Raw genomic sequence first — 12,457 nt, 5'->3', positions numbered from 1 at the left:
CAAAATGTCACACAAAGTCGTTTTCAATGAGAAATGGGGCACGACATTCGCATTTATTATTGGGGTTGGGGGGGTTGGGGGGTAAATTTTAAAAAATAAAAAAAAATAACCGAAATGAAATTAGCATCTGCTTTTACCAATTAAATTTGTTTGGTGTTGGATTCGTATGCTTAGTTTTGTCTGCATCTTTATATGTTTTTAAAGCTTTTAAATCGTAAATTGCTTCGGCCATTTCTGGAATGTTCAGTAAATCGCAAAAAAAAAAAAAAAAACGAAAAAATCCAAAAACACCTGTTCCATCAAAATACTATAAATATTTTACTACTTTATAATGCAAATATACTATTCGATTGAAATACAGCTGTATTTTATTCCGCCATTTATACTTCGGGTAGAATCGGCTAACTCCGTTAAGTATAATCATACTTATTGGATCGAGGACAAAGTACACATTTATTCACGGCGAAAATTTTATTTATTTTTTACAGAATGCAAACAAGACTAATCAACTTTTAACGAATGAGATTTCCGGAATCAGCCAGAAACAAACGAAGAGGTTTATGAATCAAAAACCGCAAAATAATTGTATGGCAAACGACAATTAAAAACAACGTCGAAACCTAAAATGAATTTAAACCCGTGGACACAGCCAATTCAGTTCTGATAGCGAAAGAAAAAAACCTTGTAATATATGTAATCTTGTAACGTAAATATAAATCTAACCTGTATACCAACTGAGCTTTTGTCGACAATCGAGACCGTTTCAAGACCAACAAAAAAGACTAGTGTGTTTAGATGAAAAGCAAAGCTTTAATAAATTGTCCAGGACAAGTCCAATTGATTATCCCTGATGATGAAGCCAGCCCGATTTTAAAGTACTCGGGCCTACAGTAAATATGGCGACTACATCAGTCTGTTCTTGCCAGAAGTAAGAAAATATATTAGGGAGTTGGAAATGACACAAACCCGTATCAGTAGACATGAAATGCTAAAAATTCCGTTAAAATATTGTAAATACTTTTGTTATTGACCGATCGTTCGACAGATTGTGCTTTCTAAAACTTCAGGCATGACGTCATTTTGCAGTGCAAGGGCCTTAATCTATAATCACGGTTTTTACCCCAAATCTAACTTCAAGTAAGATTGCGTCTTTTCCTTCTTTCCCCACATATCACATATCAGATTTTATAATTCCGTTTTAGAATTACGTAGTTGTGAGAATTGTATAGTTATGAGGGGCCTGCAATAAGTTTCCAGACTTTTTTCATATGAGAACTTTTGTTGATAGTACATACATGAAACTCTAGTCCCCTTCGAAATAATCTTCTCCGGCTGCAATGCACTTGTATCGTTCCAATAACGTTTAGAATGTCCCAAGGAAGTCCAGTGAGCGAATCAAGGACCCTCGTCACAGCCTCTTTCATCTCCTCGGTTGTTTCGTAACGATAGTTTCTTACGGAATAAACAAAAGTCACAGGAAGCAAATAATAAGGAAGATAGGGAACTGTCTTGGTGGCCATCTTGGTCAAATAGTCTGTGGCAAGGATTGAGTTGTGCACTACGTCCTTGGGACAAACTCCGCGCAAATCTGTATCTTCAGTTCCTCGAGAATATTTTTTTTTTTACAGTTCCCACACTGACATCAAATTGTGCACTTATTGTCTCTATACACACACGACTGTTCTTATCCATGAAATTCTTTATTTGGCCAATCAACTCTGGTATTCTGACCTTCTGACTGCCCCTACACCTCTCATAATCCCCCACAGACCCCCTGCCTTCCTTGAATCTTTTATGCCACTCAAAAACTGATGCTCAGTTTATGCAAGATGGTTCAAAAGCAGTCTGAAACATCTCATACGTTTCTGCGGCATTTTTTTCCAAGTTTAAAACAAAATTTTATTGCATATCGTTCTTCTAAAATGTCCTCATGTCCAGATTGCATTTTTTTACATTAATCAGCTATGAAAATCAGGCTTTAGTAGGGTGTATTCCAATTCATGCTGTAGCTGTTCATTTGAACTTGAAATCATAAAAATTGGCTAATCATCTCATAAGATGTATAGCAATAACATACTGAATTTTCAAGAGTCTGTGACAATTTTAAATGCCTGTACAAAAAAAAAGTCTGGAAATTTGTTGAAGGCACCTCGTATAAGTGTGTTCTTCAATGTGTCATTTAAAAGTGAAATAAAATAAGAAAATGATGCTTACTCGGACACACCGTTGGGATGCCGCATTTCGTAAAGTGCGTCGGCGAAAGCCTGCAATGAAATAAAATGGTGTATTTTACTGGCAGGTTATATGTGACAGGTTTCAATACGTTTTTTTTTTTTTTTTTTTTTTTTACAAATGAGGTACTATTCATCAAGGCCTCGAGACCACTTGAGGATAAAGATTACTGAGTGTACGGATGTCAATGGCACAATATCATAGTAATCGTTAATAGTGGAAATTTGGTAAATTGGATTACTTAAGATGACGACTTATAAAGAATTTGTTTACGTTGGACTTGAAAACAACCATATTGTAGTCAGCTGGAAAGCAGAAAAACGGAAGTCGTGCAATTCTAAAAAAAAATCTTTGTTCATGGCATCTGCGTTTAGGTTTAAGCACAGATAAAGAGTGCGGGAAATATTGATAGTGGTTTCAGCTAGGCGAGTGTTTTCGTGAAAGTCAGGCAAAGAGGACCATAGATTGGAGCTCATACGAGCACTTGCCATGAAAATAACTATAAAACTGAGACAGGTTCACAACGTCTGTTTTGTGTAAAAGAGGTTGGAGGAAAGAGACAAGGGCATCCCCCACTAGGCTACGAAATCTATTTTGAACTCTGTCAATGCAGGATAAGATGCTTCCTGTCGAGATGTAGCAGCAGTTCTCCATCCTTGGACGTACTTGTCTCTTACATAGGTAGAGAATTGCATTAGCAGTGAGATATCTACGGGGGGCGGTAGAAGGATCCCACCAGTTTCCCAGCAGCTTTGGCAACGGCTTTGATGTACGTGTTCCATCCCAGATCAGAAGTAAAGGTCAGACCTAGAAGCTTGTCAAAACAGGGAGCCTGTGGCGAACGATTTTACACCTTGCTGTCTGAAATAAAAAATGATTAAAAGATGTCTACTATAGGTTCACATGAATCAACAACAATATATATATATATATATATATATATATATATATATATATATATATATATATATATATATATATATTGTATTGGTAGTAATTATTTGTTTGTTAAGTGTGTCCACCAAAAGAGTGCTCAATGTTTAGACAGAGCCAAAATACGTGAATTTAGTTTACAAAAAAATGGCTACACATAAGCATACATGTTTCAGCGAAAACCCAGTACGGGAATCGTTTCGTCAGGCCAAGGACATCTGAGATGTCCTTGGCCTGACGAAGCGATTCCCATACTTGGTTTTCGCTGAAACATGTATGCTTATGTGTAGCCATTTGTTTGTAAACTAAATTCACGTATATATATATATATATATATATATATATATATATATATATATATATATATATATATTTATAGCGGCTCTTCAATTGTTTCTGTTTTTCTTCAATAAACCAGTTTAGCCGAATTCATCTACAGGTCTGGGATCAGCACAACCCTCCGTCCCTCTGTCGGGCATTGACACATAAAGCACGCAGATATTACAGAACACACAGACACACAACTCGTTAAAACTTTCATATTATTGTATGCTCTTAAAAAGAACAGTTTTTCATTGAAATATTTTAAACTGTTCTCACTGAACTTTCTTTCCGATATGAAAACAAATGAACATTTATTCTTGTTGAAAAAAAAAACTCTTATTGAAATTTCATTTGTATAATTGAGTGAAGAAGGTTTGAATTTGATTTTCTTATCAGACCTCTTCTATGAACTCTCATTACCTTTCAAGAACTTGAAAAAGTTAGACATATAAACTTACACACATACATAAAATATCTCTTGTGAATTTATGTCTTTGGACTAATTTTTCTTATCGTTTAACATGTCTCTCACCTTCTCACGTTTGATTGCGCTGATTATCGGATGAAATATAAAAATCGGTAAATTCAAAGAAAGCTAATTTTATTTTAAAACATGTGCAAGACATCTGTGGCCATTTTCATGTGTGCAATGGTGTGGAAAATACATTTCTGGCCTTTTTTTGTGGAATTAGGTTTATATATACAGGGTGACCCCCCCCCCAAAAAAAAACAAAAGCTAAAAACGGGCCCCAACTCTAATTAGGCCCCCATTTCTTAGTGTTTTGTCCGAATGAAATGAAACTTTGGTCATAACTAGTTTATTGTATTTATTTGCTTCCCCACAAAAGCAAATTAGACACAAGGCCGTTTTTAATGTGGGGTAAAAACCAGCTCCCCTAAAAGTAGGCAAAAAGGGGGCACTCTGGTTACCAAAAATAATAATTGTGCCAGTATAGAGGGTTTCCCCTCCATTGACTGGTACAAATTATCTTAAGTGCAGCATCTGCAGATAGATACTACACTTTCATCCCGGCCCGAAGGTCAAGATCAATAGAAAAAAGGCAAGCCTCACATCAAATCCAACACAAGGGTCTTTGGCCTTTTTTTCTCCGAACATATGCTGTAGAACGGAGAAAAAAAGGCAAATAACCCTTGTGTTTTCATGTGATATTTTGAATATAATAAACTAGTTATGACCAAAGTTTCTTTTCATTCAGACAAAACATTAGGAAATGGGGCCTAATTTGAGTTGGGCCCGTTTTTTGGGGGGTCACCCTTTATATATATATATATATATATATATATATATATTCTCACTGATAATATTCCGAATTTTATTATATTTATATAATTGCGAATTCGGTAATCGTTCGTATACCAATGAAATTTAAGTGAGTATAATTTGACTTTATTTGTAAGCTTAAAAATTACTAGTTTTTGTAATCGAGCATTCATATATTATTTTCACAAGATCAAGACAACAAAGGATTAGATTGATAGCAACAAGTAGTGTGATAAAAAAAAATTACCTACATTTCTTTCTTCGGAGGTTTTTCCGTTTTCCCCTTTTTTATCACATAGTTTTCCTTAAAAGTGAAATGGATTCCATATTGTTCATTAAAAAAGAGTTTGTCTCATCGTCTGAAAAGAGGCCGTTCTTGTGAATATTTTCAAACGATATAAAGTTTGAAATTGTCCGAATGGTCGCGAAACAATTGTAAGGAACAATGAAAATACACTACTTGTTTCTATCAATCCAATCTTTGTTGTATTGATTTTGTTAAAACAATATATATATATATATATATATATATATATATATATATATATATACTAACAGGGAGACCCGACATTGCCCGGGATTCAATGATGATCAACGAATGTTTTACACACACCCATATTTTATTGTCATCGAAATCGGTGAAATCGCCCATTTTTTCAATTAAGTCGATTGATTTACTGCTCTAGCAGGGGCCCATCGCGTTGCAAGGCAGAAAGCTTCACATACCACCTCACAGTGACTTACCTTATATTGCCCTGCAGAGAACCTACTGTTGATTTCATAACATAATTTTAATATATAATAGCTTGAATTTGAAAAATGCGAAAGTTGGTTCAATTGTGCTCTAAACAGAAACATTCATTTCGACCACGCCCCTATCATATCAAAGTACCTACAGTTGCTTTTATATATCTGGTCTTAGTGCTTGTGCGGTGATAATGGCTTAAATTGAAGTTCAAAATGAAAAAGTCAAGTATTATGGTGCAATTGTGCTTTAACCAGAAACATTAATTTCAAATGCGCCTCTGTTATATCAAAGAACTTACTGTTGATTTCATACGTAGAGCTTTTCGCCCTTTGTGGTAATAAAACTTTTCAAATTCGCTTATGATGTTAGGCTGTCTAAATCGGTCAAACTGCCTGTTTCTTCTTTTGTTGGATTATTTCGATTATCGATTAACGATATTATCGAAGACATTCTGATGCAAAACTTTTCTAAAAACACTGCCAGGCACATAAAGTACCTTCGTGTGAAAATTCATAAAAATCGGCTCAGCCATTTTCGAGTCCATATGGAACGATGTCACACACACAAAGTTTCTTATATATATATATATATATATATATATATATATATATATGGTCGTAAAAAAATTTAACCTAAAAACTATATAATTTAAAAAAAAATGATTTTAGTCTTTCGTTAAAAAACACTTCATCAGTAAGTCATTAAATCTCCTGCAATCGCTGAATCAACTCGCTTTCTTGAACTCAGAATAGTCTAAAGTTTTTAGGGGTCATCAGTTGTTTACCATAAATTACTGTTGCCGCGATTTAAAAACAAAACTATATATTAAATTATGGCTCCCCAACAGTGTTGATCAAACATCACTTTCCTCATATATATATATATATATATATATATATATATATATATATATATATATATATATATATATATATATATATATATGAATAGATCGGCCTTATTTTTTATGGACGTATTTATTTATTTATTTATTTATTTTATTTACGTGCATAAAAGTATACCTATATACATAAATTATTTCAAGGTCAAAAACTAGCTAACTAGAAATGTTTTATACGTATATTCCAACTCAGGAAACAACAAATTTTTCCCCTTTGTCAGAAAAATCGTTCATTGAATGTGAGAACTAAAGGATAAATTAAAGGAAGCGAAAGTTACAAGGCTGCTGAAGGCTTTTACTCTCCTGCTCTAATCACGAAACATTAAATGATTCTTTATATTGTCATTGCATTCCCCATTAAGATAATCAGAAAATGTGCAAAAACATCAAAATGTATATTATAGTAAATACTCACCCATCCATTTTCTGGCGGGTCACCATTCCCGAATGTGCTCGTTACCATCAGGACAAGAGCCTCATGTTCAAGGTCGATGATATCATAATCTTCCATGCACATCACCTTAAAAATTAAAATAGGGAAAATCTTCAAAAGAATGTATAAGTGTAGCAGAGTGGCAGGCTTCCTATTTAAATGAACAATTCAGGATACGCACGAATATTGGCGATTCACGTGCCGAATTAATGTCGCGTCAGCATTTAAGCCATGGCGTAAGACTAACGTCACAGAATGTTAATCTTACGCCACTATATATATATATATATATCTGTGACGTTAATCTTACGCCACTATATATATATATATATATATATATATATATTCATTTCATTCTGTGACGTTAATCTTACGCCACTATATACATATATATATATATATACATAAATTATTTATTATATATATATATATATATATATATATATATATTCATTTCATTCTGTGACGTTAATCTTACGCCACTATATACATATATATATATATATATATATATATATATATATATATATATATACATTTCATTCTGTGACGTTAATCTTACGCCAATATATATATATATATATATATATATATATATATATATAGTAATGTCATTGATAATTTAAAATTAAAATTAAAAATTAAAAATCTGTTTCATAAGAAGGAACACAACAAAGTCAATAAATTGTACGATCGTTTCGGAAACGATGTTTTTATTGCGATAGATATTAAGTCATGGACAATAATTTTGACATATATATATTTTTTAAACAAAGTCTTCTCATCAGCAAAAGTATTGGGTGTTTTTTTTATATATAAAAGGCACCATAAATACACCTAGCATTTTTTAAGTACGGCAGATGTATCTTTTAATTGTTCGACTTTTGAAAACCGTAATTATCGTCAAAACATTTATTTGGATGTTGATTGTAGCTTATACATGCACGATAAATGTTTTTTCTTGTATTTTAATTAAATTAGTAATTTTACTGTACATTAAAATGCAAGCTGCTCTTTAGACTACTGCTATAACCCCCTTTTAATATATATATATATATATATATATATATATATATATATATATATATATATATATATATATATATATATATATAGCCTGAAGAAGCTTTGAGTAAAAAAGTTAAAAATGAAAATTAAAAATGAAGTTTAAATTCCCGGAAAAAACCCTAAATTTAACGTTTAAAAATATTTTTATTACATTTTCACCCCAAACAAGGCACGTTCCCACTTTGATGTAGGGGGTACTATCAGAGACATAAGCTGCAAGGGTACTGTAGGGAGTTGGGCAGCAAGATGTCGGTTCACGTTACACTAGAACTTCTGCATGTCAGTACAGTTGGGGAAGTAGGGATCCGGAAAGGAATTCCAAAGTCTAGCGGTTCTGGGAAAGAAACTACTGGAGTAGAAGGCTCTCTTATATCTTGGGATCTCTACTGTGAAGGGGTGGGATTTAGCTGCTTGTCGGGTTTGTCGGGAGTATTTACGTCGAGGGGGTACAAGTGCTTGCAGTTCGTCAGAGCAAGCACTGTTAAAATACTTGTAGAATAGGCAGAGGGACACAACATTTCGTCGATGGGACAGATCCTGACACTTAGATGACTGTTCAGGACCTATCAGATTGGCGGCTCTCTTTTGAACCTTGTCCAGGAGGGAGAGACTAGTAGCAGATGCACCAGCCTAAATATGACAACAATACATCCATAATCCGACTTCTAAAATGTTTGCAATTACAATAGATAATTCAACTATATAAAGATGAAAAATAAAAACCTTATTTGAAATTGTTGCATAGAAACAGACTTAGATCTTGCTTAAGCCAACTTCTAAAAAGTCTACAATTATAAAAGACTAGCAGGGCTACCCGGCGTTGCTCGGGACCGTATAAACAATGAAAAAACAAAAGCAGATATTGAACATATGTTTTATTCTTAGGGGAGAGGAATCTTTCATCTCAAGTTTTAGCGTTACAAACAAACATTTGTCTTTTATATATATAGATAATGACAGGTTTTTTTGGGGCCCCCCTCGAAGATAACTGATCAGTTGACCAACTTGTAGTGGTCCGTTTGACCTGAAATTTCGATATTTGTCATCCGGGTGATGGGGCTTCGATATGATACCAAATTTGTCAAGTTTGGTTCCGTCTTTCAAAAGTTTTAGCGTTACAAACAAACATACATACATACACACAGACGTTTGGCTTTTATATATAGAGAGGATTCAACTATATAAGGATGAAAGAAACAACCTTAACTAAAATTTATTAAATAGAAAGCAGGAATCCCTAGCTGCCTACCATGTAGCTGTTTCGGAGATTTAAAAACAGATCAGCTGTAAAATTCATGGCTCTCCAGTGGGGAAAAACACTTCCCCAATAATAAAATGTAAAACAACACGGTTACTATATATATACTAATATATAAAAGATAACAAATAAATAAATAACTAAATGAAATACCAATAATATATATGTAAAATTAATAATAATCAGATTACAAGATCCATTCTGCAACATGTTAACTAGCATAAAAATGCATAAAAACTTTGTGGCTAGGTGGAAGATACGCTTGACAAGCACGCGAGTGTACAGCTACTACTCCTTCGAAAGCGATCCGGCCGACTGTGGGTCGTAGAGAGAAATACTGTAACACAACAGCTTGTTGTATCTAAAAACAAAGGGTCGCTATCTGACCACGAAAAGGGAAAATAAAGAGGGAGCCTACTGTCGTATTGTAAATACGTGTCAGCGACTTTTAACAATTACAAGAAACATTCCTAACTACCGATTGGCATAATTAAAAATATGTTACCTGAAACTACTTTGTTCAAACTTATCGCTTTAACATTCAGGGGCAACATGATAAATAAATTGAGGACATTGCCAAATTTGCTGCAAGAAGAGGAGTTCTCTTTATCTTGCTAGAAAGTTGCACACCCCTGAGGAGTATCTTATATCTCTACAAGACCACCATGATAAGAACCTGATAAGAACGCAACAGCAGTGCCTATTATCGGGAAGCTGAACGTCTTCTATGCTAAAACCGACATTGTATCTAAATTTGAACTCGCGAGAACCAATAAACACAGAGTAGAACGATAAATTTGTCGCCTTAAAGAAAACAACAGCTTTATTTTAATGCTTTTATTGAAAGAATCAATTCAGGTAACTTGATTATGTAGCTGACATCTATTCATGTAGCCAGCTTTAGCAGCAATCACCGCATCGATACGTGTCCGGAACTTTGAGCATGCCTTTTCCACAAGCGCCAGCAGGAGCTCAGCCAATACTCAGCGGATGGCGGCGATCAAGCTGGCTTTGGTGTTGTGGGAGGTCATGTTGGTGATGTTCTCGATTCTCGATATATGATCAAATGTAGTAGTCCAGCGGGTTCAAGTCAGGGGAGGAGGGGACCAGCGAGGGAAAAGTAAAAAGTCGTAGCATTCCTTTTGAAGCCAAGCCTGGGTCTCCTTGGACTTGTGGGCCGCGCCGGCTCCTGCTGTCACACCCAGAGTCTGTCTGCGGCCACCTAAATGCACTAGAGAATCACCACTTTCTTCAGCACATCCAGGAACACTTTGGTGCTGACTTTCAAGCCGACTTCGAAGATGTGGGGTGGCATGATGTAGCCCTCACTTGAAACTACAGCAAAGACCATAACTATGACCGGAATCTTTGTTTTCATCATCCTGGGCACGTCTTTGTTATTCTTGGCAATCGAGCACTGCATTTTGAGGGCACTAGAAATTGACCTGTTGTGATAACTTGAAACTGTAGAGAGCATGAGTCGCTCAGCTGTGCATCTTTGATCTCGCTCGTTGAACATTGTGTCACATTCAGATATGATACAAGGCTCCTGTCGCTGTTGGGGTGTGTACACAACTGGCCAACTAGTAGACTGGTTTTCATCAAACGGAAATGGAATCATCTTATCTTTTCTAATGCGCCAATTGTTTCGTTCCACCCTGTATATGACGGCTCTATACTCCAAACCAGAATCCACGCTGTCTGCCATACACGACGTAGATTTAATGCTATGCCTTTTTTGATTGTTTAGTCTTCTGTTGAGCCTTTTTTGAAAACTCTTTTTCATCCCAAACAATGCGTATAGCATCGTAAAACGCAAGAGGCTACTATTTCAGATCGTGTTTAACAGGGATTTTGGAAATTGAGTGCCTTGATGTTTGTTTACATTACATTTAAATTTCAGAAGGTTAGTACAGCCAGAAAAGCAGGAAACGGAGAGAATTCCAAAGTCTAGCTGTCTGAGGGGGAAAAAACTATTAAAGTAAAAGGCTTTCCGGTATATAGTGACCTCCATAATATACTATCTAAAAGTATTTCGTTCAAACTTCTAGCCTTAACAGTCACACACAACATGAACTGGAACAAATACATTGAGGGTGTTTCCAAGGTTACTGCAAAAAGGTGGGGTTTTGCTGCTTGTGGGTTAATAGGTGTTAGGGTTAGGGTTAGGCTTAGGGTCAGGGGTAAGGGTTAGGGCCAGGGGTTAGGGTTAGGGTTAGGGATAGGGTTAGGGTCAGGGGTTAGGGTTATAGTTAGGGTTAGGGTCAAGGGTCAGGGTTAGGGTTAGGGTCAGGGGTTAGGGTTAGGGTTAGGGTTAGAGTTAGGGCCAGGGGTTAGGGTTAGGGTTAGGGGCACAAGTACTATGAGTTCATCAGAGTGCTTTCTATTAAAATACTTGTAAAACATGTACAATGATGCAACATTGCGGCGATGGGACAGAGGTTGGGGCTTAGTTGATATTGTGGTATCTATTAGATTTTAGATTCTCCTTGCTTTTTTTTTGGGGGGGGGGGCTGTTTAAGAGAGTGATACGAATGATAGATTTACCAGCCCAGACGTGGCAATAATACACTATGCATGGTCGAAATGTGGTGTTGTAGAAATGCAGGATACTTTTAGGTGTGGCCGATTAACTAGCACGGTAGAGGAAATCTACCTTTTTTATTTTATTTTACTATACAACATGTTACAACACATATAAACTCACACAGACACAAGAAATGGTGGATAATCTTTAAATATTCGAAGATAACCCTGCATAAAAAAAGTATTAAAATAACCGAATATGACGCTAAAATACCAAAAGGGTTGATATGCCGTAGAAAAAGATTATAAAAGCAAACTAGAAAAACTAACTAACCAGGCGCCGAGCCCTATAGGCAAGGATATTCACACATATCTATCTATTGAAATATGATCTGTGTCGACGACCATATTTAGTGACAATTGCATGCATTTTGAAATAAATTAAATTATTTCAATATTTTTTTGACGGTTTGAAATATTTATTTATTTTTTGTAAACATTTCGTATTTATTTATTAATATTTAGAAGAAAAAAAAAACAAAAAATATTGCATTAAACATTGTTGGGGTAATTAAAACACACAAAAAATAATTTAAAATCATTAACAAAAAATGTGCTAAACAAAAACAAAACAAAACAAAAACAAAACAAAACAAAATAACACATTATGTATGACTGGAAGTTATGCTCGAATGCTAGTTGAAATAACACGTTTTCTGAGCATGTCATATTCAGAAAGGATACAGAGAAAG

General features: G+C 34.9%; 1 protein-coding gene across 2 annotated transcripts in view; it reads right to left on the bottom strand.

Annotated features, from left to right (window-relative positions):
• Positions 1 to 12,457, bottom strand: part of LOC145261245 (nitric oxide synthase, salivary gland-like) — a 280,006-nt gene that overhangs the window by 126,068 nt on the left and 141,481 nt on the right. For both annotated transcript variants that reach the window (XM_080119629.1, XM_080119630.1), the window contains exons 12-13: positions 6,836 to 6,940; positions 2,215 to 2,264 (exon numbers count right to left, since the gene is read on the bottom strand). In XM_080119629.1, the coding sequence (XP_079975755.1) occupies positions 2,215 to 2,264; positions 6,836 to 6,940 (155 nt within the window). The remainder of the gene's footprint in view (positions 1 to 2,214; positions 2,265 to 6,835; positions 6,941 to 12,457) is intronic.

The sequence above is a fragment of the Euprymna scolopes genome, chromosome 37 (assembly GCF_053919585.1).
Source record: "Euprymna scolopes isolate OS-2025 chromosome 37, ASM5391958v1, whole genome shotgun sequence".
NCBI classification, from domain to species: Eukaryota; Metazoa; Mollusca; class Cephalopoda; order Sepiida; family Sepiolidae; genus Euprymna; species Euprymna scolopes.
This window is presented reverse-complemented; position numbering and strand designations above follow the sequence as displayed.